Raw genomic sequence first — 22,191 nt, 5'->3', positions numbered from 1 at the left:
TGTGACATTGTATCGCTTTTTCTTTTTTTTTTCTTTCAGGTAAGTAAATGAGAACATCAACTTATTGACCATACACAAATACTGTATGCTTAAAAACAAACCACAAAGGACGCACACATGCACGCACACACACACACACACACACACACACACACACACACACACACACACACACACACACACAGACACACACACAGACACACACTTTAGAGCCGGTAACCGTGTTGAAGCATTTGAAGCCCTTCCGTATACAAATGCAAACCTGTCAAAAAAATAAATAAATAAAAAACAGGCAGGGGCCAGTCAAATTGAAAAATTGCCACTTCATTATTACACGTCATGGTTTTAAGTATGCAATGGTGAGGGTCAGGTCAGTGGTATCATCTCATCGTATGGTACAATCATTTCCGTAATGAGTTCGTTGTATGGAAAAGGACAGGTTGGGGGTTACAGTTTTCCTGTGCAGCTGTTAATGCCATGTAATTATACTCTGCATCATGCAGTTAAGTGTTCCACAAACAATAACATCAATAGAGAACAACACTGTATTTAAAAAAAAAAAAGCAACATAGTACGAAGGAGGATTAGGTCATGCTTGAATTATGAATTGGTTGAGGCTTCGGTGAAGCGATGTTCATTTGCAGTCTGGACGCAGAGTGGTCAAACAGTACAAAGGCATAGTGTAAGCGGAGCTGGATGGACGCCCAGATCAGCTCACATTAGCTTCCGATGAACATTTGCCCCATTTTTAAAAACATCGAGGAACTGTTTGAAATTGTGACACAATGTTGCTTTTAAGTTTGCCAAACAATGAAATGTGATTGTGCAAACGTTTGCGCATTCCTGAGAAAGAACTAAACTGACATCACCCCTTTTTTGACCTTTGTCAACGAGAAGCATTGTAGGAATACGCACAGACTACTTTTTCTCGTCATTTCACAATTTTTCTTTCCAGCGTGGACCTCATCCTCCTTCGTGACATACAACATGAAAGCCAGTTCATTGACACAGATAAAAATAAAACAAAAACACAGAGGTTCATATAAGCACAGCTTACAAAGATAACAAGTAAAAAGTACACAATGTATCCATGTTGGAAAAGCCGCAAAAAGTAACATGTGAATTTGTACCTTTTAAAAAGACAAACTTTCAACGTAGCTAGCCAACACCCTGAACAAAGAACCGATTCCTCTTGGAAAAAAAAAATAACAACAACACACGAATCCTTCCAGTTTGAGTACCTGTGATTCCACCTTTTGCTTCCACCTTTTGCTTCACCTGTTGCACACAAACAAGCTAACTAGCAAAACTAGCTAACAAGCTACTATCGCAATGGAGGCTAGCTAAAAAGCTATTTTTGCTTAAACTGATCCACAGTCGAGGCACATTCCGACACGCTACGTTAAGTTTCATCCTAAAAAGCAGCTTGTTTCTTCAGCATTCAATGGCAGCATGATTTTTACAGCCAAAACCTTTTTTTTTTGGTCTTTATTATAACGTGATGACACCAACAGACAACACAAAGGGTTCCGATCACATTCATTGATCTGTTTTCGAGAGAACAGTCGTAACTTGACACATGCGTTGGTAGACAAAACATTAGACTGTGGGTTTGTTTTATTAAACGCAGCTTGCGCCAACTCCAGATGACTGCGGTTTGGAAAATGGACGCTTTCAAGTGTTTTATAAGCATGATGAAAAGTTCACGCAGCCCATCCGGTGGCTTGGGATTTCAGCTTACTATGTTGATTTCTGACCCGAGAGCAACATTTTGGTGATTTGGTGCTGGTCCAGACACTCCAAATGGAGAAAATCTGCTCTGAATCTGCTGACGACTTTGTAAACTTGGAGCTTTTTTCTACGTGGTTGGATTTGTTTTCACAGTTCGGAACAAGTGAAACACTATACATCACAAGAAAGCAAACAGACTTTCTGTATATAGGTCAGGAGCGTCTGGACGGCAAACATGTCTGTAAATTCCCGACAAGAACACAAATCTACGTCTTAGCTTTTTTTTTTGGTAAACTTTACTGACCCCATTTGTAAAGTATCATTGAGTTGGCTACAACAGGTTAAAAAAAAAGTTTCGTGTTTTTTAATCGTGTTTGCTGGTCCATAGAAATATGAGAATAGTTTGTAATCTTCAAAGGAACCAGTATGCTCAATACTTGTAAATTTCGAGACTAATGCTCCATTCTGGACAACTAGGAAGTCACACATTTCGACAACTTCAAACTGGAAAAGTGTGACAGATAATAATTTGAGTTTTAGGGGAACGTGATGTATCCCGACAAGATAGCTCACATCGTCTTGTCTGTTGAAAAGCTGTGCAGAGACGAGTTTGATCCGAGAGAATCACCCACAGAACTGACAAGTTAATCCATACGTAAAATGACAAGAAACTCATTGTATTATACCCTCTCGAACTGATTCGTACCATATCGAATGGAATCATAATCCCGCTGGACGAATTAAACCCACTTTGAAATCAATCCGTCCTTGAAGCGTATCGCACCTCGCGTATCGAGATACGTATTGAATCGTCTTTCAGTGAAAATTTGCACCCCCCCATACTACAAAGTACATTCATTGGATTGGATAAACTTTATTGTCAAATGTACTGTATGTGTAACATACAGCACAGATGAAATTTCTTCCCTCTCAACATAAGATACCTCATACCTCGGTTTTCGACCATAATCCATTCCAGAAGGCTGTTCGAAAACCGATTTGTTCGAAAAAATAATAAAAAAATATCTTTATTGAACACGTCTGCTCACAAAGGAACGCTACACGAGGAAGCGTCACTTCCTCATGTAAGGAAGGCGAGAGGAGTCAAATGGCGCATTCAAGTGTGCTCAGTTTGGTCGAGAACCGATTTTCGGTCGTAATCCGAGACATAAAAAAGTAGTTGATTAGAGTCGGCAGCTTTGTTTTTTTTTGTGGGGGTTTGACTAGGCTAAGAATAAGGTCGGACCAAGTTCCCAGTTGTCTTGAATGCAGCATTAGCCACAGGTTGTTGTTTGAAAGTGATACAGATGATGAGGTGCATGCAAATATGATACACTGTCTGACAATCTTTGGTTTAAAACTTGCTTTGTTCTTGGTAGGCCCCGATGTCAGTTTCAAACAAATCCACGTTTAGTCTCTTTGTCTCTTTGCAGACAAACGCTGCCAATTTGTGGAAGAATCACACTTACTTGACTATCTGGGGTGGCATGATAGCTGTCTTTTGCTGTGGTGTTTTGCTCTCCGGCGTCTCCAGAGTAGCCTCCTTGCCTTTCTTCCTCGGTGGCTTTTTAATGGGAGTCTTCTTGGGTGCAACATCCGCCGCCAGGTCCCCCGTCCTCGAGCCGTTCAAGTCCTGCTTTTCCGGGCTCTTGGCTTCAGGGGTCCCGTGGTCAGTGGTGATGGGCGCCACCATCTTTTGGAGGCTGCTGGAGGTGGGAAGCAGTGGCTTAGTGGAGCCCTGCTGGCTCAAGCTGGTGGAAGGGGTCCTCTTGGCCTTCTGCGGAGGAGTGGGCCTCTCCCGGGTTCCCTTGGGCGTCGATAGTCCATTGGTCTTGGTCAGGCCCGTCCCTTCGTTCCTGTTGATGCTTTGGGTTTTCTCCTTGAGCTGAGCAGCCAAAAGGGTGGCGGCCTCAGAGTTCATGTGGGGATGGATGACCTTCGGGCTTTTAGGGGGTTCCTTGGGGTTCTCTTTGGAGGTGTCGGCACTCTTCTTCTCAGATGAAGAACTGTGGAAGCTACTGATCTTCCTGAGGGCGTTCTGGACCACGCCGTTGATGTGCTCCATGTGACTGGGACTGCTGTGCTCATCCCGAGACCTCTTGCCTGGCAAAGGTTTGCGTTTACCAGGCGAGCCGTTGGTGTCACCTTCTTGTTTCTTTTGCTGATCAGCGCTCTTCTCACTCTTGGCTGAGACATCACTGGAGCTACGCTTTTTCTCTTTCGGAACGGCGGGTGCTTTCGCGGCCCCCTGCCCTTGCTGGTCCGGCTGGGGAGTGCCTCCGTGGATCCACGATACCTTTGGCTTGGTTGATGGGTCTGGCGGTCGTGGCTTGGGCCTACCGGGTGACGGTGGTGGTTTTCCGTTGCGTTTGTACTCCGGGTTTGGTAAGTCTCCGTCTCTGCCGCTATTTTCATCCTCCTTGGACTGCTTGGAGAGGCGGGCGATACGGGCGTAAAGGGTTGCGGCCGCGTACTCTGAACCGCTGGTTGAGCCTTCGCTGTCCGAGGACTTTGTCGCGGGTTGATCACCGCCGTCTGGTTTACTGACACCGGAATCCTTTAGGGAGGTGTGCTCTCCTCCATCCTCATCAATGGGGGCAGCTTCTGGCTTCTCAGTTTCTGGACTGTGGCTGCGCTTCTCCTTGCTTTCGTTCGCAGATTCTGCCGCACAACAACAGGAATTTGCATTGCTGATCAAACACAGCGGTGATGAGATTCTACGACATGATGTGATTTCAGAGAGAATTCCGGAGTGGATTTGGTGACTTGAGCGTGCTCCTTTGAGATGCCAGCAATGTCTGATTTTGATGGTTATTTTTAAATTAAGGGAGCGTATTTTTTTTCACGGGATTGAATCCCATCTAAATCAAATAAAAAGGCTTGATCATGAGCAAAAAAAAAGCAATGATAAGGCCATTAGTGCTCATCAAGTCATGGCCTTACCTGAAGTAGTAATGTTCTTCTTAATTAATTGTTACATACAGTATATGACAATGTAATGGGAATACATGTCTCGAATAAATTTAGATTCTATGGGAGGAACTAAATGTTTTATTTGGATTTGGTGAATCCTGTTTTAAGATATTCCCATTTTGACCTGGTAGATATGATCCATCTTCTAATTCTTCATCAAACCTTTATGTTGGAAAGAATAAGAAAACTTGAGCACGCTAAATCCAACAAATCCAGCACTTCCTGCATAGAAAGCCATGGAAAGTGCTTTCCCCCCCACCCCCCTCCACCAAAAATCAAGAAGTGCTCTTTGGATTTCAGCCATATGCTGACTTGACCATACTATTTCCTGTTTAGACTCGTCTTGCTCTCAAAGACACAGATGGCACATGATGAGAGGCACGGCTCACATAATGAGTTTTGCAGAAGTGAGTGAGTCACTGCATCAGGGGGGGATCTTCGCAAATCTTGTGAGTCAGCAGCGTGTGTTTGTGTGTGTGTGTGTGTGTGTGTGTGAGAGAGAGAGAGAGGGAAGACGCCTCTCATGCCAACAACACATTGGGCATGTATTTGTGTGTGTCGGTGCGGATAACCAATGCGTTTAATTGTTCCCCGCAATGACTAACCTTCATGGGGCACGCAGTACACAGGGCTCTCGTCGCCGCTCTCACATGACGAGAAGGACTCCTGGGAGGACCAGGAGTAAGGGGAAGGCTGCTCGGCCACTGAGGGGGGCTCGATGAAGCTGCAGTTGAAGTTGTGCTCGGGGTCGTGGTGGGCTACTGAGAACACAAAACAAACGCAGAAGCCCAGAGGTCAGCGAGAGGGTATTGTACCATGTTACAAAAACAACAGTCTGCTCTTCCAACGGCTGCCGAGTGGTAGGAAATGGACTTGGGATTGGTTTTACATGTCAGTTAACAGAGCGAGTGTGATTTTCAGGGTTTGGTGGTTTTCTTGACATTGATTGATGCCACATGCCATCAGTAAGTTGGCAGATGACTGCTACTTGGGAGAGAACAGCGAGACTGAAATGTTACCAAGTGCCACCAATAACACAAAGACATCTTCCAACTTGTAGCAGACAACAAAGGATACATTACTTCTTTGAAGAAAATATCATCTCCACATATCATTTTTATTGTGTATGTGTGTCTTGACTGTGGAATTTATCAAGCTGAGCCCCTTGTGAGGTCACACAAGTCTGAATTTTGACCTCAATTTTCGGGAAAGATACGCCCCTAAAGTCGCCCAAAAAAAACAAAAAACGAGTTCAAACAGCTTTCATGAATCATCCATACATTGGCAGTCTGCGTAGTCTCAGTTCAATTCAGGTCAAAACTGTGCTGAGTGCTGACTTGGCATGACCATTTGAAGGCGCTTTCAACATGACTCCCCCCAATCTGCCTCTGTCCTTTCGCTTAGTTGTCTTAGTGTCACGTAATAATGTGACTTCAGCACGATGGAACAGTCTCGTCTCAGGACTTCCCGTGTGGATTTGAATGTTCTCCAAGTGCTTGTGTGGGTTTGTGGTGAAGCTTAATAAGGTCTACGCTTTTGGATCTGGAACAATGGAAAACTAGCAATACAATGGCCATAATTATCAACGGTTTCCTGGGATTCAATTTTAAAGACAATGCAAAATGATATCAAAAGTTATTTCTCAATTCGTTACGAAGATAACTGCTGAAAACGTGCTAAGACTGAGCCCTACGTAGTACTGTACTGTGGAGAAATAGGGTTCATCTGTTTTACACCTTGTTATTTTGCCCTCCTCCATCCAAAAAAAAAAAATGCGAGTTGGTTGTTATTACTTGGCCTGTTTGTACCACTACGATACGCAGTTAGCAAGCTAGCTGAGCCTCCACTCAAAAAAGGCATCTTCCCTGTACGCCACAATTTACAGACCAGCTCGGTGGTGTTCTTTAAATTCCCAAGAGAGGAGCTCGCTGCCCGTCTGTTGGCTGATTGACCCCCCCAGAGAGGGTGTTAGCTTGTGACCTAGCTTGTGAGCTAGCTAATGGCTAGTGCCTCTCATTGCAATTTTGAAGCCGATTGTTTTTTTTTTTTTTTTAATCATTCAAATTTGGCAGTATTGTTCACAACATTTCTTTGTAGAGGGCTACATTTACAAGATTTACATACATTTTTTTCACTGAATGGAATTTCAAAGTCGCTCTATTACACTATTGAGACAAGACATCAATTAGAGCAAGTGCCACTTTTGGAACAAATGTCATTGTTTCCTTCCCCAAAAAACGGTGACATTCTTTTTCTTCATTTCTCTCTTTTTTTTTTAGCCTTAAGTCAACACAAGAATGTCAAAAATGTGTTTGCTTGTGTTGCGATGACTTTCTGTTTACTCATTTGTGAGCCGAGGGGAATGAATGTGAGTAATTCCTTGTTCAGGGTCATCACTTAGTAGCCCTTCCGCAGGAGCTGAGGAATGCTGGGCAGCCCCCTCGATGCAAGCACTGCAGTCATGTTAGTCAACAAGACAACCCATGGACAATTTGCAACATGATTGAATGCTGCTGCTCTTCAAATAAGCTCATACACCTCGTGGTTCCTGAGGGGAGCATTATTCGGCAGACTGGATGCCGCTGGGATTCTTGGCCACACTAAGGGGCATTACTGACACGTCGCAGCTGCAGAGCTCAACCACAAAGTTGCTGAGTGGGGGAAGGAGAGCTCACGAAATTTTATTCCTCATAGAACACGGCAACATCGCAACGCTTCAGTGTTGACGCCAGTGTACTGTAAATGTCCGTCTTAAGGGTGCGAGAATGTTCTCGGCTCGGTTTAGTGGCCAATTAAAGGGCCGAATGTGAAGAGGAATGTTCTTAGAAACGTACACATCTGCGATGCCGGTCAAGTGTCCAGGGATTAATCCAGCTCCAAGGGGGAAAAAAAAAACACGGGCGGTGCTCCATATGCGCACTTATCCGAGAGGAAACATTTGGACACAAAAGGATGCGAGGAATGCTCCGCAGACGTGAAAGCGGAGGGCGTGGGGTGAATATGCTTCCAGTGGAATGCCAAAAAGCAACGCTTACACATGTTTGGTGATGCCAGCAGGGGGCTAGGTGACACATTCTAGCGTTCCCCTTGCAAGTAAGCAAACACTGCCCTTCCTCCCTCCCTATTCCTATTTCATTCAATATTGCCACATCTGTTGCCACTGGCCCTGGCGGGGATAAATCACAGCTCTGACACGGGCTGGGGTAAATTTGACCACTTCCTGTTTCTAGCCCCTGTCGGGCCCCCTCTGGAATGTGTGTGTGTGTGTGTGTGTGTGTGCAGGACTGCATAGCCTCAGTCATGAGTTTCTAAATGCTGGCAGCCATGTTTCTGTGGCCCAGAATTATGCATAGGACAAACCAGGAAGCCCAATAAAGTCTTTTAAAAAACAAAACGTAAACCATCATCTTTGCATTTGGTAGCATTTAGGGAGACCGTGCATATTTCTTTAATTACGCTGTAAACGGTAGATAACATTTTTCTGTAGAAAACAGATTACTCAGCGAGGGACTGGGTCTTCTCCTTTTTCCTGACTTATATGGGAGAGACACGCTCCTCTAAAAACAAGCGTTTTGATATCCAACATTGTGATGACAAAGACATGCCTGTCTCGACGCAGAACAAGGTCACAATGGAGTCAGACTGGAGCTTAAATAATCAGCTGGATCACTTAGGAAGCACATGCTGCTCAGACGTGGAAAAGAAACCAGGTCATCGTCTTTTAACTCTTTCATCACTCACTTGGAGTTTTTGCGGTATCAAATGTAGGCCAGAGTCAGGGAAGGGCCGCCCTCTTTTGCCATTATTATTTTTTGGGGGTTTTTGACAACATTTTGCGACAAAATAAGAATTGTTGATTGTTGAGATGGTGAGTTTTTCCAAATAATTCCAATAAGAATGCCTGGTTCTGTTCACAGACACTAACAGCCAAAAACAACCTCCTGCTTCGCCCTTTGTATTTTCTAATATTTTGATGACCTTATTTAGCTACGAAGACCATTCATTGTCATCCAGTGGTAAACTAAATTTGTCTCTGGCGCAACACAAGAACAGCTCAACTGCTCATTAGAGTTTGAACAGATCAGCATCTTTTGACATGCTGGACTATATGAGAATGAGGTTGGAGACGGATCCGTCACAGACCACGAGACCTCCACATGGACCAGCGTAGTCCACGTAAACACTACAGCCTTTGTTGGCTCATCCCTCAGCACCAGCAGGCCTCAACCTTTTGCAACCGTCGGCCATCTTTTTATAAGACGCGCTCCATCTCGGAGCGAGAAACCCTTCGCTCGGTGAACTACGGATGCGGGGTACAAAAACCGTGAGGGGAAAGAAAAACGCGGCAGTTTGGGTCTGGAAATACACGAACACATGGCCGGCGGAGGGCGCCAAGAACAATAAGGGGCTCTAAAATGGGCGCATTCCTTTGAACTGAAAGCCCATATTTGTCTGGCAGTTAGCAGACTTCTCAATCATCATCAGCCAAGACACAAACTAAGGTCACATAGAGCACAGGAAAAATGAAGCCATTGTGCATAGCGGCTAAGGTAAATTAGTAACGTGGGAGGGTGTTCAATACAGTAATTGTCTACAGTTGAAAATGTGCATTTCCAACTACAGTGTAAGCTGTGAAGTCAAACGATCCCAGGATATGGCGCAAGATCTTCAGACTGAAAAGCGGCATAAGCCACGACGTCTGCTTTGGCGTCGGTTTATTGCACAGCGACGATGTGTAAAATCTCAGGTGAACTTGCATCGGACGATTAACCCACTGTCTGTGTTTTGTGTTTTCTTTGGGTGTTTCTTCCTCCTAAAAATAGAGACCTAAAGTTACGTTCGGCAGTGAGACTCCAGTGATATGAAACCTATGTGAATGCTAAAACTTACCCAAAAACTCTATTTGGATGGTTTTTCAACAAAAAAGAATTTGATCAAAAAATTGGCTAGAATTAGCAATGGCCGAGTACCGATATCAGGTATCTGTATTTTTTTAAGATATTGGGTACTCGTGGCGGCTGCCGATACCAGCCACCAATACTTAAGGCAAAGAAAAAGAAATTTACACCGAGAAGTGCTTCTCAGCGTTGTACTGTGTACATTTTGGCACTTTGGTGAATCTTCATCTGCTTCAGAAAGATGTGTTGAATGGATTTTTATATCTCAGTGCTTAAAGTATCTATACTCAGTATCGGTGAGCACTTACTTGTATTGTGAATGGTGTTTATCTTTGGAACCGTTTTTTAATTTCAGATTTTTATTATCTGTAATTTTATTCTGCACTGCTGTAACACTTTAAGTGGGGGAGGGGCTTGAGGATTATTTTATTTTAAATTGTAGGTCAACTAGTACTCTTTGTGTTTGTTTCCACTGTATGCCTTAGGACTAAAGTAAAACAACATGAAACTCTGCTACTGTTGAAGTCTTCAGTTTTGAAGAAAGTAAAACGATCCATTATTTTTTTTTTAGCAGCAGAAAGCATAGTTGCAAAAAGACAGGCAACGTCTGGCGGCTCAGTGTGGGATATGAAAGAAAGTTTTGGGGCTTACCAACTACTTTTGGCAGTTTCTGTCTCCTCAGTGGAATACGGGGAAGTTTAGTGCTGATTCGGCTAAATCGTCCGCACAGGATCCGCTTGGCTTTTTTGCTGTTGGAAGAGTTGTCTGGGTTAGATCTGAGGTAGGATGACAGCATGGAAATCTAAATGAATCATTTAAAAGAGGGTTTATTCGACTTGGCCCTGTGTCGAGGCTTGCTCACACTGCTTCCTACGCAGTATTATCGACACGTGAAAAACACTTGCATTGCACTTTACACGTATTTAGCCCCTCATAAGCTGCTACCTGGTGAGACAAGAACAATCCCACATCCATTTCTTTTTTTTCCATAACGGGCTACTGAGAGTCAGACGACCTAAGCGTCACTCACTTGTGGTCGTCTTTGTGCCGACAGAGGCAGCAGCAGCACAGCACAGCGAGCAGGACGATCAGCAAAAAGGAGACGAGCGTCCCGGCCGCGATCACACCCATCCGCTGGTTAGGCTCTGCAAAAGGAAAAAAAACCCCCAAAAAGAGACGCAAAGAGTTCTGGATGGTGCGGTACAGAAAAAAATGATGACTCGAAATTGAAACCATAGAGCAGAAGCACACTGAGCCCGAGGTTATTCCAAAACTTCCTCCAAGATCCCCTCAAAGATCCACTGAAGATTTTAAATTGTCCAAGGTGTTAATGTAAGTGTAAATGATTGTTTTTCTGTATGACCCATTCCAATGTGTACCCCAAAGTCAGCTGAGAACGAGCGCTGTAAAAAATGAACGGCGGGATAATTCTGCATCATCGATTACTTGTTATTTTAATTTAAAATTGTCAAAAGTCCAGCCTCTCGGCAGTCAATATTCTACAATGTATGTGGTTGTCCATGAAAGCATTGTGCTGATTTTGTGTTTTTTTTTTCATCGACATTTGCAAACATCTGATTTTGTTTTGGAGAACAATTATCAAAATTTCTGCCGATTTTCTGACAGGTTACAGACCAAACCAGGAACTGAATTGTAATGAAATTATTCCTGCATTTTCTGCACTGTCAATTTGACATAATGTTCTGCTTGGGAATGAAAAGAGGTAAAAAACAAAAAAAAAAACAAAAAAAACAAAGATTATACAATTTCATGATTAATCTACAAAATAATGGGCTTTTAAAAAAATCATTGCAGACAAATTTTTTTTAGTACAATTAGCACCTAATGCTAGTGCTAACACAACAGGGCATATTTATCTTTAGGCTCGTGAAAATAATTGATTGATCAATTATTTAGGTTTGATTGTTGCTTAATTGTGGAACGGGCTTCTCCCAACACATTCAAACAATACTTGTCGGACAAGTACTGCAATGTAACAGATTTGCAGGGCCACGGTTATGGCAGAGATGCTACTCCACTAGCACATTGTGATCAAGTTCCATATAGCGGCTTTCATCGGTAACGTGTGCTGTCTCTTTGGCTGTTACGTGTCTCATAAAGATAAGATGAATTGTTGTGGCGTGCGGTCACGCAAGTTATTCACCGTCGGGGGATTAAAGGACCGGAAGTGGCTTGAGGGCATCACCAGGTCTGAGCGGATCACAGCTAGCGTGCCGCTGCCGCGACACTTGAGCCTTTTTCAACACTGCTGCCATCATGACTAATTATGAAACAGCCCGCTCATCCTTCTTCTTTCCTCTTCCCCTTTTTCACCCCCCTTTCCTTTCCTTCCCATCGCTCTGACCGGTGCCAAGAACACGCAGCGCACAGGGACGCCAGTCTGGAAAAGCTATCAAGGCTTTTGCTGTGTAAAAGTCCCCCGCTAGTACACACGCAAGGCTGCAGAAGTTGTTTGTTGGTACTGTGTGAACAGCCAACTGTTAGTCACTTAAGAGTCCGTCAGAATGAGGGGCTTGTGGCGCTTTGGACATCCCAAGAAGAAAATGTGCTTTTTGTCTCAATGGCAAAAACACACGCTCCCTTTTTGCAGTGGGAAACAAATCATATTTTCTTACGGAGATAGCAGGCACCAGAAACTGGGTCGCAGTTCTTGTTATGGCAGGAGCAAGTTTGATTGCAGTTCACTCCATGTTGTCCGGCTTGACAGGTCAGATTGCAGCTGCAGAGGACGTAACACAAACTGTTTGATATTCACTCCATCGAGTTCAGGTCCTTTTTAATCACAACAATGGGGAAACGGGTTTATGTGTTCCACGTGCGTCTATTATTATTTTGTTGTATTTGCCGTCTGAAAAGCAAACTCCTTTGTAAAAGGCAGTGGCCCACCTGTGATAACATTGTTTTTCCTTCTTCCAATGTGTCTTTTCCAATCAATACAGAATAGAGATTCAACTCCAAAATGAATACGGAGTTGATTCCAGGCTTGTGGGTGTCGCTTTACGTTTTTAACGGCAGCTAACAGCAAGCTAGCTACAATTTAGCTAAACATTAAAAAAAAAAAACAATTCCTTGAAAGAAATGATGACAACCGAAGACAAGCAATTTAGTTTTTAACGTAGGCACTTCTCAAATGTTTAAGCCTCACTGTTATGTTGTGGGTCAAACAAACTCTTTTCGATGCTTGCAACTTACTAGGTTCCGTAAAATCCCGGGTCACACAGGCACTCTCCGGTGACGCTGTGACAGTTCCCGTTGAAACAGTGACTGCAGTTGTTCTCACAATTATCTCCATACGTGCCGTTGGGACAGCGCACCTCGCACCTATCACGCAAAAGACGAATGCAAGCACGGCGGTCATTACCGAGCAGAGCAGCATGAGTCACAAGGTGTTATCACAGCGTGTACAATAGAATTAATGCAGCTACTCGTTAAAGTCACTGCAGTTATGTGTTTAAACGGTAGTGGGAAGTGCTACTGTACTAAAGCACAAATTTCAGGGATCTGGACTTCACTTGAGTACCGGTATTTGGTATTTGTGACGATTTAATGCCCTTCATTTAAAAACAGATATCTGAACTCAAAATTTCAAGGCAAAAAAAAAAAACGGATAACATTTGAAGATGGGCAATCCAACAAAATATTTTTAAGTATTTTTTAGTTTTGCTAATGTGACAAAGAAATAAGAGTCTACAGAACTGAAAGATATAAGTAAAAACAACTCGGCAAAAATGGTTTGGGAGTAACTTGCTAGCTTTGTCGGTCTAACTAACATTGTTACCATAATTATCAAAAATGTATATTTTAACTTAATTAGGCCTCTATTTTCATGACCAGGGTAAATCCGGTGTGGCACATGGTGTACCCTCTGCGCAAGGGTGGGTTAGACCTGATATTGGTAATTTTGAACTGCAAGATAGAGGGCTGCGGCGCTGTGGGCGTGGTCAAAGCCAACTTTAATCTTGGCCAATCAAGTTCGGTCCCGTGTCCAGTTGTGCACTAGAGTCTCGACATGGCGTAAGCACATCTGTGCCGTGAAGTGGGCACCTAGACACTGAGTCCCATTCACTACCAATGGTTCGAGTGACTGTTATCCAGTGATTCAGAGGGTTTGAGGTCTTCTTTTCACATATTTAGGAACGAAATACTTTAATGCTATCGACGTAGCTGCAATGGCTAACATTTGCTTTATCTACAGTGTACCTTGCGCACGGTGCACGTCTCATGCACACAAGTGAGGAAGGCGGCTTTGTTCGGAGACTCGAGGCGAGGGCGGGATAGGCGAAGTGAGGCCACATTCACATCTTGCGAAAAGTTTGAAAACCGCAAACTTTCGCCGCAAAAATGAGAACATGAATATACGTTTTCTTACCTGTCCCCAATCCAGCCAGGGTTACAGTGCGAACACTTGCCCTGAATGTGGTCACAGTGATGGCCGTCCTTACAGGTGGGACACACTTCCTGGCAGTTTTCCCCGAAGAAGCCTTTGGAGCAGAGCTGGTCGCAGCGTGTCCCGTTCCAGCCTCTGTCGCACGTGACGCAGCGTCCCTCCGTCACCTTACATGGCTGCTGGCCCTTGCAGTGGCCACACCTGAGGAACAAAGGTCAGTTTCTCAAATTGATTTCCTCCTCTGTGAGGAAGTTGGAATGATGCAGGGTTGCCCCGATGATCGTTAAATGAGGCGAATAACATTGAATTGTCACTTGATTCTTTTCGGTTTGTAGCATCTGCATCGTATGAGGTGCGCGGTCTACAAAAGGTCAGTCACTTAAATGTCTCGGCTTCATGGTTATGGTTAATGTGAACGCCAATACGCAAATCTTTATAGCTGCTCCGGGAAGTCCGTTTTAAGGGTTATCAGCAGCGGCGTGCATCATCACATCGTATTGAAACTATAAAACTGCCAAACAATCATGCAGCATATAAGCTAAGTGAACGGTTAGCATCTGTGCAACAGCACAGTTTCCTGCCCTTGATTGAGCATCTTGGCTGCTGCCATTTAACAGGATTTGGACTACTATCTATTTTTTCAATGACACGTCTATTTTCAAATTGTTCTTTTCATTACTCACGTCTGTTTTACGTTTCACCTCGCTACTGCCAATATGAGCTTCTCCGCATTCACACTGCAACCTATTTTTAGATTTTTTATTTTATTTTTTTGACTTTACATTGTTCTCTTTATTACGACCTTCTGTGGTATCCGTGCTACTGAGCCGATGCTTTTTAGAATATGGAAAATGTTTAATTATAATCATTGCTCCGGCCACTGTGCACGCAACTGTAATTGGATTGCTTTACTTTGTTTTGAAATAATACAACCAATTTCACACTGCCCAGGGCTGTTTTTTTTTTTAATGTAGTGTATAATTTAGGAGTCTTATAAAGGCTCTTAGCGAGGCAAACACTAAATTTATCTCGACTGCCGACTTGCTACACTGAACTGAATTTGAACTACACCGAATTTTTTTCCCCCCTTTCTTGCTATGGTCTATGTTTTGATGTTGCTAAAAATGATCAACCTCAGAATGGAGGAATGTTGGTTTACTATGTAAAACCGTGGCGGTTGTACATCCTAAACGTATAAGCATTTACATTTCTCTTTTTATGAACTCATTTAAAGGCTTAAAAAAAATTTTTTTTACATTGTATACACTTCATGTAACAAAGATTAGGGAAGCCTTATGGAGAAAAAATGATTTTGCAATAAACTATCCATCCATCCATTTTCTAATTAGCTTATCCTCATGAGGGTTGCAGGCTTGCTGGAACCCGTCCCAGCTATCTGCGGGCAGTAGGCGGTGACACCCTGAACCGGTGGCCAGCCAATCGCAGGGCGCACACAGAGACGAACAACCATCCGCGTTCACACTCACGCCTAGGGACAATTTCGAGTGTTTAATCAGCCTGCCATGCATATTTTTGGAATGTCGGAGGAAACCGGAGTACCCGGAGAAAACCCACGCAGGCCCGGGGAGAACATGCAAACTCCACATGGGAAGACCAGAGCCGGAATCGAACCCTGCGCCTCTGCACCGTGAAGCGGACGTGCTATCCAGCTAATCCACCGTGCCGCCCTTAAGAAGGTCATTTTGACTCAAATTGTTCCTCACTTGTTCCTGCAGTTCTGCCCGTAGAACCCAGCAGGGCACGGCTCTCTGCAAAACTTCCCACGGTAGCCCGGCGTGCAGGTACACGAGCCGTCCGCCTGGTTGCACTTGCCGTGGACGCACTGGCAGTATCGGTCGCACCTGGGGCCCCACATCCTATCTCGGCAGTGGCAGCGCTGAGTGAACTGGTCGCATGGCGAGTTGTTGCAGTTACACTGGATGGCGCAGTTTCTCCCCGTCCAGCCGGGGCTGCACAGGCAGCGTCCCGTCATCGGGTCGCACATGGAGTTGACGCTGCAGTAGCAGTTGTTGTTGCACTGAGGGCCCCAGACCCCCGGGTGACACGTGCAGAAGCCCGTGTCCTGGTCGCATTTGCCCTTTTGGCACATGCAGGAGTTCTCGCAGTTGGGCCCCCAACGATTGTGGTTGCACGTGCACTTGCCCGTCAAGTCGTCGCACTGGCCGTTGGGGTGACAGTTGCATTTACCCTTGCAGTCAGGGCCCCAAAACTGGGCGGGACACTCTGGTTCGGGACATAACAGAGACATCAGTTGACAATTTGAATGTAACAATTCTGTGCAAAGGAAGAAACTAATAAATGATTTTCCATTTTGCGATGAATGGAAATGCCAACCCTTCCAGCCCCCCGTCACAGTACGTAGTAGACACAGTCAGCTGCAGAAATATGAGTCTTTTTTTTGTGCAGAGGATAAAGAATATATGCCTGCGAGTATTGCTATATTGTCTGCCTCAATGAGTTCCTGAGCCATTTATGTTCAAATACCCTTTGTGTCAAACTCCGGCCCTCGAGGGGCGTTTTCCTGCATGTTTTCCATCTCGCCCTTTTGCAACACACCTTATTCAAATGATCAGCTCGTCAGCAAGCTCTGCAGAAGCCTGCTATCCATCCTGTTCATTTGACTCAGGTGTGCTGCAACAGGGAGAGATGAAAAACGTGCAGGATGGCGGCTCCCAAAGACCGAAGTTTGACACCTGTAGCTTAAGTGTTACAGCACAGTGACGGCAATGCTATTCATTAGCCTTTCTATGCCGTTCTGCATTGTTTGTTAGCATTAAGCTAAACAAACTTTCCTAAGGCAAAGCTAAGGTAATGTGCACGATGCGATGCGATACGATAAAAAGGTAAGGTGCACGATGCCTTACTTGTGTCACAGCTGGCTCCGAAGTATCCATGGCGACAGCGGCATTCGTTAGGTCTGACACACACCTCGTTTTCCTTGCAGGTGAAATTGCCTTCACAGAGTGCTTTGAGGGAACAAGAAGTGGCTGCGTTATTCAACAATTCCACATTGTATGAATCATAAACGTGTCCAAAGTTTGGCTGGGCCTGGGGGTTATTTATAACCCATTTTTATTGGCTCGACGCATATTTTAATAATAAAGCGAGAGACAGATATGCAGAGATGTTGAGGTATTCATTTTTCGGCGGGATGTAAGCCTCATTTTATACCCTTGATGATTTTTTTTTTTCTTCTTCAAATCTGGCAGGGTCGTTCGCAACACCCTTCGGTGCGGTGTAAATTTAGAAGACCTGTTTATTTCTCACTTGACACGAACTTTAAATACGGTTTGACTATTTAGCATAAATTGACCGACAACCAGGCACGTGCACCAGCCCACTTACCTTGGATCCAAAAAGTGCTCTTTTGCCCAGTTTGTTTCTTCGTCAGTTGCAACAAAATGACCAATACAAATTGATTTGATGAAAAATGTTTTGATATTTGGACACCGCTGCTATGAATGAATTGTGCTGCGTGGTACGTACGTGTAAGGCATTCATCCCCTAGCTGAGCCCATCCGCTGCAGCACACCAACCCCGGAGATCTGGAAAAGAATTCCCAAAGTGTAAATAAGAGGAGAGGAGGGGGGTGCGGGTCGTCGGGGTGGGGTGCTGAGGCACCTGTTGTGAAACAACGCAGACATTTCAAAGTGGCGGCAACCGCACCCAAGTCTTTTGGTCACATCTGGGGAGATCAAACCCTTCAAGGCATTGTCACTGTGATGCACATGCTGTGCACATGGTGGTCTAATTAGATGACTCATGCACTGTAAAAACAGTTAGGTCAAAAAAAACAAAACAATATGGGTCAAAAAGGGACTGACAAGGGGCGGCCCGGTAGTCCAGTGGTTAGCACGTCGGCTTCACAGTGCAGAGGTACCGGGTTCAATTCCGGCTCCGGCCTCCCTGTGTGGAGTTTGCATGTTCTCCCCGGGCCTGCGTGGGTTTTCTCCGGGTACTCCGGTTTCCTCCCACATTCCAAAAACATGCATGGCAGGCTGATTGAACGCTCTAAATTGTCCCTAGGTGTGAATGTGAGCGTGGATGGTTGTTCGTCTCTGTGTGCCCTGCGATTGGCTGGCAACCGATTCAGGGTGTCCCCCGCCTACTGCCCGAAGACAGCTGGGATAGGCTCCAGCACCCCCCGCGACCCTAGTGGGGATCGAGCGGTTCGGAAAATGGATGGATGGATGGAGGGACTGACAACTTTTGGGGTTATTCATTGAACCCCAAACGTTGGGTCAAAATAAATAACACATAAAACAAGCCCAATAATTGGCCTGTTTTGTTCTTGGCTTTTTATGTGTTTTCTTTTTTTACCCCACTTTTGTGGTAAAATGAATATCCCCCCCCCCCCCCCCCCCCAAAAAGTGACCCTTACTGAGTTAATTTTTTTTTTTTAGAATATGGTTCTCCACCAGCACAGTGCATTCAAAAAGCCCACCCAAGTGGAATTCTCTTTTTTCTCGTTTATCAGCTTCTGAAGCCTTTCCGGGCCTTTTGGAGAGAAAACAGTCGAGGGGTCTAAATATATAACAGTTTGCTGCCATTTTTTTGTTTTTTTGTTTTTTTGGGCTCTGTCAGGAAAGGACAAATTTGTCTCCTCTTCCTCCCACGACCGTGACCTTTGCGGGGCCTCTGCAACACATCAGCTGCCCCCAAAGTGTTTGAAGATGGCAGCTCGCTTCAGAGTCAGCGTGCAGGGAGTGACGCTGTTTTTTCTTATTCTGACAAATCGGTGCGTGGTAAAGATCAACCTCCGCATGCTTTCCCTCGCAGTGAAAGAGGAGTTTTTGGAACCTTGCGTGTCCGACTTCACTCCACGTGATGCGGGATTCCACTTATTTTGTGCAGCCGCGCCTCTCCGAATCATGACAAACTGCTGCCAATGTGCACAGAGTTGACCCTCGTTGACCTTTTAATACACCGCCAATCCCTGTCAGCACTCGTGGGGGAAGATTGTGTGTTCGCAAGCACCGCTACAGCATAAAAATAGTCACTTTGGAGTCACTTTGTCCAGTTTCAAAAGACCACAAAAACAAAGGAACTTATATTTTTATTTGAGTTTCGGCCTTTTGTCCACAAACTGCCTTAAAGGTCACTGGAAATTGAGTTTCCGGTAACTTGGGCCCAAAAACTTCTGCCTATTCATTTATTTTTTTCCCTTGTTTTAATTATTCCAGCCGTGAGGGCTAGCCGTGCTGTTTTTAATGTTTGAATACGTGACTGATGTTCTCGACGAGGCACAGGAATTTTCTTGTTACAGGCAACTTGCATTGGGGCCAGGTATGCCAGTGCCCAATTCAGAACGATGGCCGAGGCAGTTTCACCTCCAGGGCTGGAATAACTTGACTTGCTACGTCATTACAATTCAATCACAAAATCAGGCAGTTCTGTTTGGGCTTGGGTACTTTAGTCTACTGCGTGTGGTATGTAATACTATAATTGTGTTTGGAAAGCTATACGTTCAAGGTATTCTGAAGTAATCTCTCCGGAGGACTCCACTTCTCCGCCATTCCATGTTGTTATATATCACTTTGATAGAAATTACATCCCTCATGGTGATGTTTAGCAATTTTATCGCCCCCTGCTGTTGTGGAATGCACCAGACAGGCTGTATTGTTTGGTGGAAAAATATGCTGTCAATGATGATTTATGATTTTTTCCCCCTGGTCCAGAGCGAAAAGACAATTTGTTCAAATAAAACACCCTTGTTGGCTGTTTTAGTGATTTAAAAAACAAACCGCTTTTCCTGTATGAGTTTTTCACTCATCACAAGCGTTCCTCATATCGAATACGAGAATATAGCGAGTGCTGAAGGCATCACTGACATTCAACAGTTGACTTTGGGACGCAAAGACGTCCTTGGAAAGGCTGTCATGTGATGATAAACGCTTAGATGCTTCCCCCCATTCATTTGACTGTGGCTAGAGCAAATAAAGTACATAATGTAATGAGTGCAGTGGGAAGAATAAGGTCGTGGTGAGTGGCGGGCGCAGTGATTGTTGGCTATAGAATGAAGTGGGAAGATGACAAACAAAAGAGAAATGATGTTTTCAGGCCTGCGCTGAAAACATATACAAAGCAACTCAAAATAGTGATGACTAAAATATGCGGGCCATAAAGTCAGCCTTGGTGATACCGCAACGAATTTTCATGTCATTAAACAGCAGTATTGTTTTTACAATACTTTTCATCTACTATTGCCCACACGTGTTTAAATATTTTGTGAAATACTTTTCCTCCACTGTTGCCCACATGTGTTTAAATGTTTCGTGAATGAGTTTGAAGAGATGTCAGAGTTATTGGCATCATTGCAACAACCGGAAATGTTTCAAAGGTAGCAAATATATACGCTGTACTTGTTCCCTTCCAAAATGACATGACTGGGGAACTTGCTGAGGCTTCATCTTGCTCTGCAAGAATAATAAGAATGAGGTGGCCTCTAGCACATCTGTCTCATAGTTTAGCACATCTGTCTCATCGTTCCGAGGAGGTCTCGGTTCAAATCTTGGCTCTGACTTTGCTGTGTGGAATTTGTATGTTCTCCACATTCCTCCCATTTTCCATAAACATGTATGTAAGGAGACATTGGAAACTCAAAATTGTCCAGAGGTGTGAATAGGATTGCTTGTCTGTATCCTTTACATGGCGCGGCAATGACTGGCAACCAGTCCAGGGTGTTCTGCACATCTCACACTCAGTACTTAGTTAATTAGCTTGAATTAACTCCAGCCTTAACCTTAACGGATGAAGTGTAGGAATCTATCCATCTGTCTCGATCAGTAGCTGGCTATCTATATCTATATACAGTACCTAGCTAGCCGCTACCTATATACTTAGCGTTAGCTAGCACTACCTATATACTTAGCGAGCGCTATCTATCTATCTATCTATCTATCTATCTATCTATCTATCTATCTATCTATCTATCTATCTATCTATCTGCAATACATTGTAAGGTCTGTGCGTTGACAACAGCGCCCCCTGTAGTACAATGCTAAGACTGCTACACACGGATGCACACATCTGTCCCGCCGACTCCTCCTCCTGCAGCAGCGATGAACTGAACCGTGGAAAAAAAGTGCTCGAAATGAAGCTCTTTGAATATATGCAAGGAATAAAAGTGTCGCTGGCTCTCCCTGGTTTACAACAAGCGAATTTCGCAACTAAAACTAAAGTTCGCGTTGGTGACGCCATTGCAGCCAAAAAGGCCATTTGGGCCACAAAGTACATACGCTCAGATTTCACTTATTGTGGAAATTGTTCGTGTTCAATGTCATTGCAACATATCGTTGATTTGAACAGGGACGGAATGTAGAGACAAATGAAGAGAAACATCAAAAAAGACGAGTTGCGTTTCTTCAACAAGCATTAAAAGTTCATGCGATGCTCTTACCCGGTTGCTTTGCACACATTTCTGCCTTTGGGACGCAGTTTTTGGCTCTCAGCGAAGCTCAGAAGGAGACAAACCAGCGCCGCAAAAGCAATAAAGTTCTTCACTTCCATCGTACAAGCAGCAGCATCCTTCTAGACGCCTTTTTTTGTTTTTTTAATTATTCCACACACAAGCTTTGCTTTTGCGCACTTAATCCAAATCTCTCTCCAGACGAGCCGTTAAAAACTCCTACGACAATCCACTGCGACTCCAAGCTTGGCAAAAATCAAACACGGCCGTTCCCCTCACTAAAGTCGTCCTCGCATGCCGCACCGTTACTTCCATGAAACGCTCTCCTAAGTTGAGGGCGGCGTGCAAAACTCGTGAGGAAAGAAAATACAACTTCGCTGACGATGAACCGCGGTGGAAAAGTACAAAAAGTAGAACGTCCCGCGATGGCTGTTCGTGTCTCTCTGAGGAGAACCACTTCACGTTTGTCCTCTCTTGCGCTCTCAGGAGTGGCAAGGAGGGAAATTCCTGATTTGTTACTCTGTCTTTGGCTGTGTGTGCGCCACCAAATTTACATAGCGTGCGCGCCACGGGGTCTGCCCTCTAACTTATGCACGCCAAACTGCAACATGTGACTCCTAAATTCTACGACAAAGCTCGTGTGACATAGGCCACTACGAAGGAAAACATGACACAGTTTGACCCGTTTAACGGCCTACATTAAAATAACATCATGCGGGGAAAATGAAAGTGAACGTTTTTTTTTGGTCGTT

The 22,191-nt window shown here is 44.4% G+C and overlaps 1 protein-coding gene across 1 annotated transcript; it reads right to left on the bottom strand.

The window, feature by feature from the left end:
• Positions 1-303: 303 nt before the first annotated feature.
• scarf2 (scavenger receptor class F, member 2) lies at positions 304-21,965 on the bottom strand. The gene is made up of 11 exons (XM_086112007.1): positions 21,431-21,965; positions 17,518-17,576; positions 16,896-16,997; positions 15,735-16,254; positions 13,993-14,211; positions 12,816-12,944; positions 12,239-12,342; positions 10,633-10,747; positions 10,254-10,351; positions 5,310-5,465; positions 304-4,392 (listed from the first exon to the last, which is right to left on the bottom strand). The coding sequence occupies exons 1-11, from the start codon at positions 21,538-21,540 to the stop codon at positions 3,197-3,199; spliced, it is 2,808 nt and encodes a 935-aa protein (XP_085968133.1). The 5' UTR covers positions 21,541-21,965; the 3' UTR covers positions 304-3,196.
• Between the last annotated feature and the right edge of the window lie 226 nt (positions 21,966-22,191).

The sequence above is a fragment of the Hippocampus guttulatus genome, chromosome 5 (genome assembly GCF_054856545.1).
Source record: "Hippocampus guttulatus isolate MCC_2025c chromosome 5, RoL_Hgut_1.0, whole genome shotgun sequence".
NCBI lineage: Eukaryota > Metazoa > Chordata > Actinopteri > Syngnathiformes > Syngnathidae > Hippocampus > Hippocampus guttulatus.
This window is presented reverse-complemented; position numbering and strand designations above follow the sequence as displayed.

Excerpts from the sequence above, each read along its gene's own strand:
- scarf2 (XM_086112007.1), bottom strand. The coding sequence starts at position 21,540 with ATGGAAGTGAAGAACTTTATTGCTTTTGCGGCGCTGGTTTGTCTCCTT. Across the intron at positions 10,748-12,238 it reads TTCTGGTGCCTGCTATCTCC|AGCCTAACCAGCGGATGGGT; the intron begins GTAAGAAAATAT and ends TTCCTTTTGCAG. Across the intron at positions 4,393-5,309 it reads GTACTGCGTGCCCCATGAAG|AATCTGCGAACGAAAGCAAG; the intron begins GTTAGTCATTGC and ends GTTGTGCGGCAG.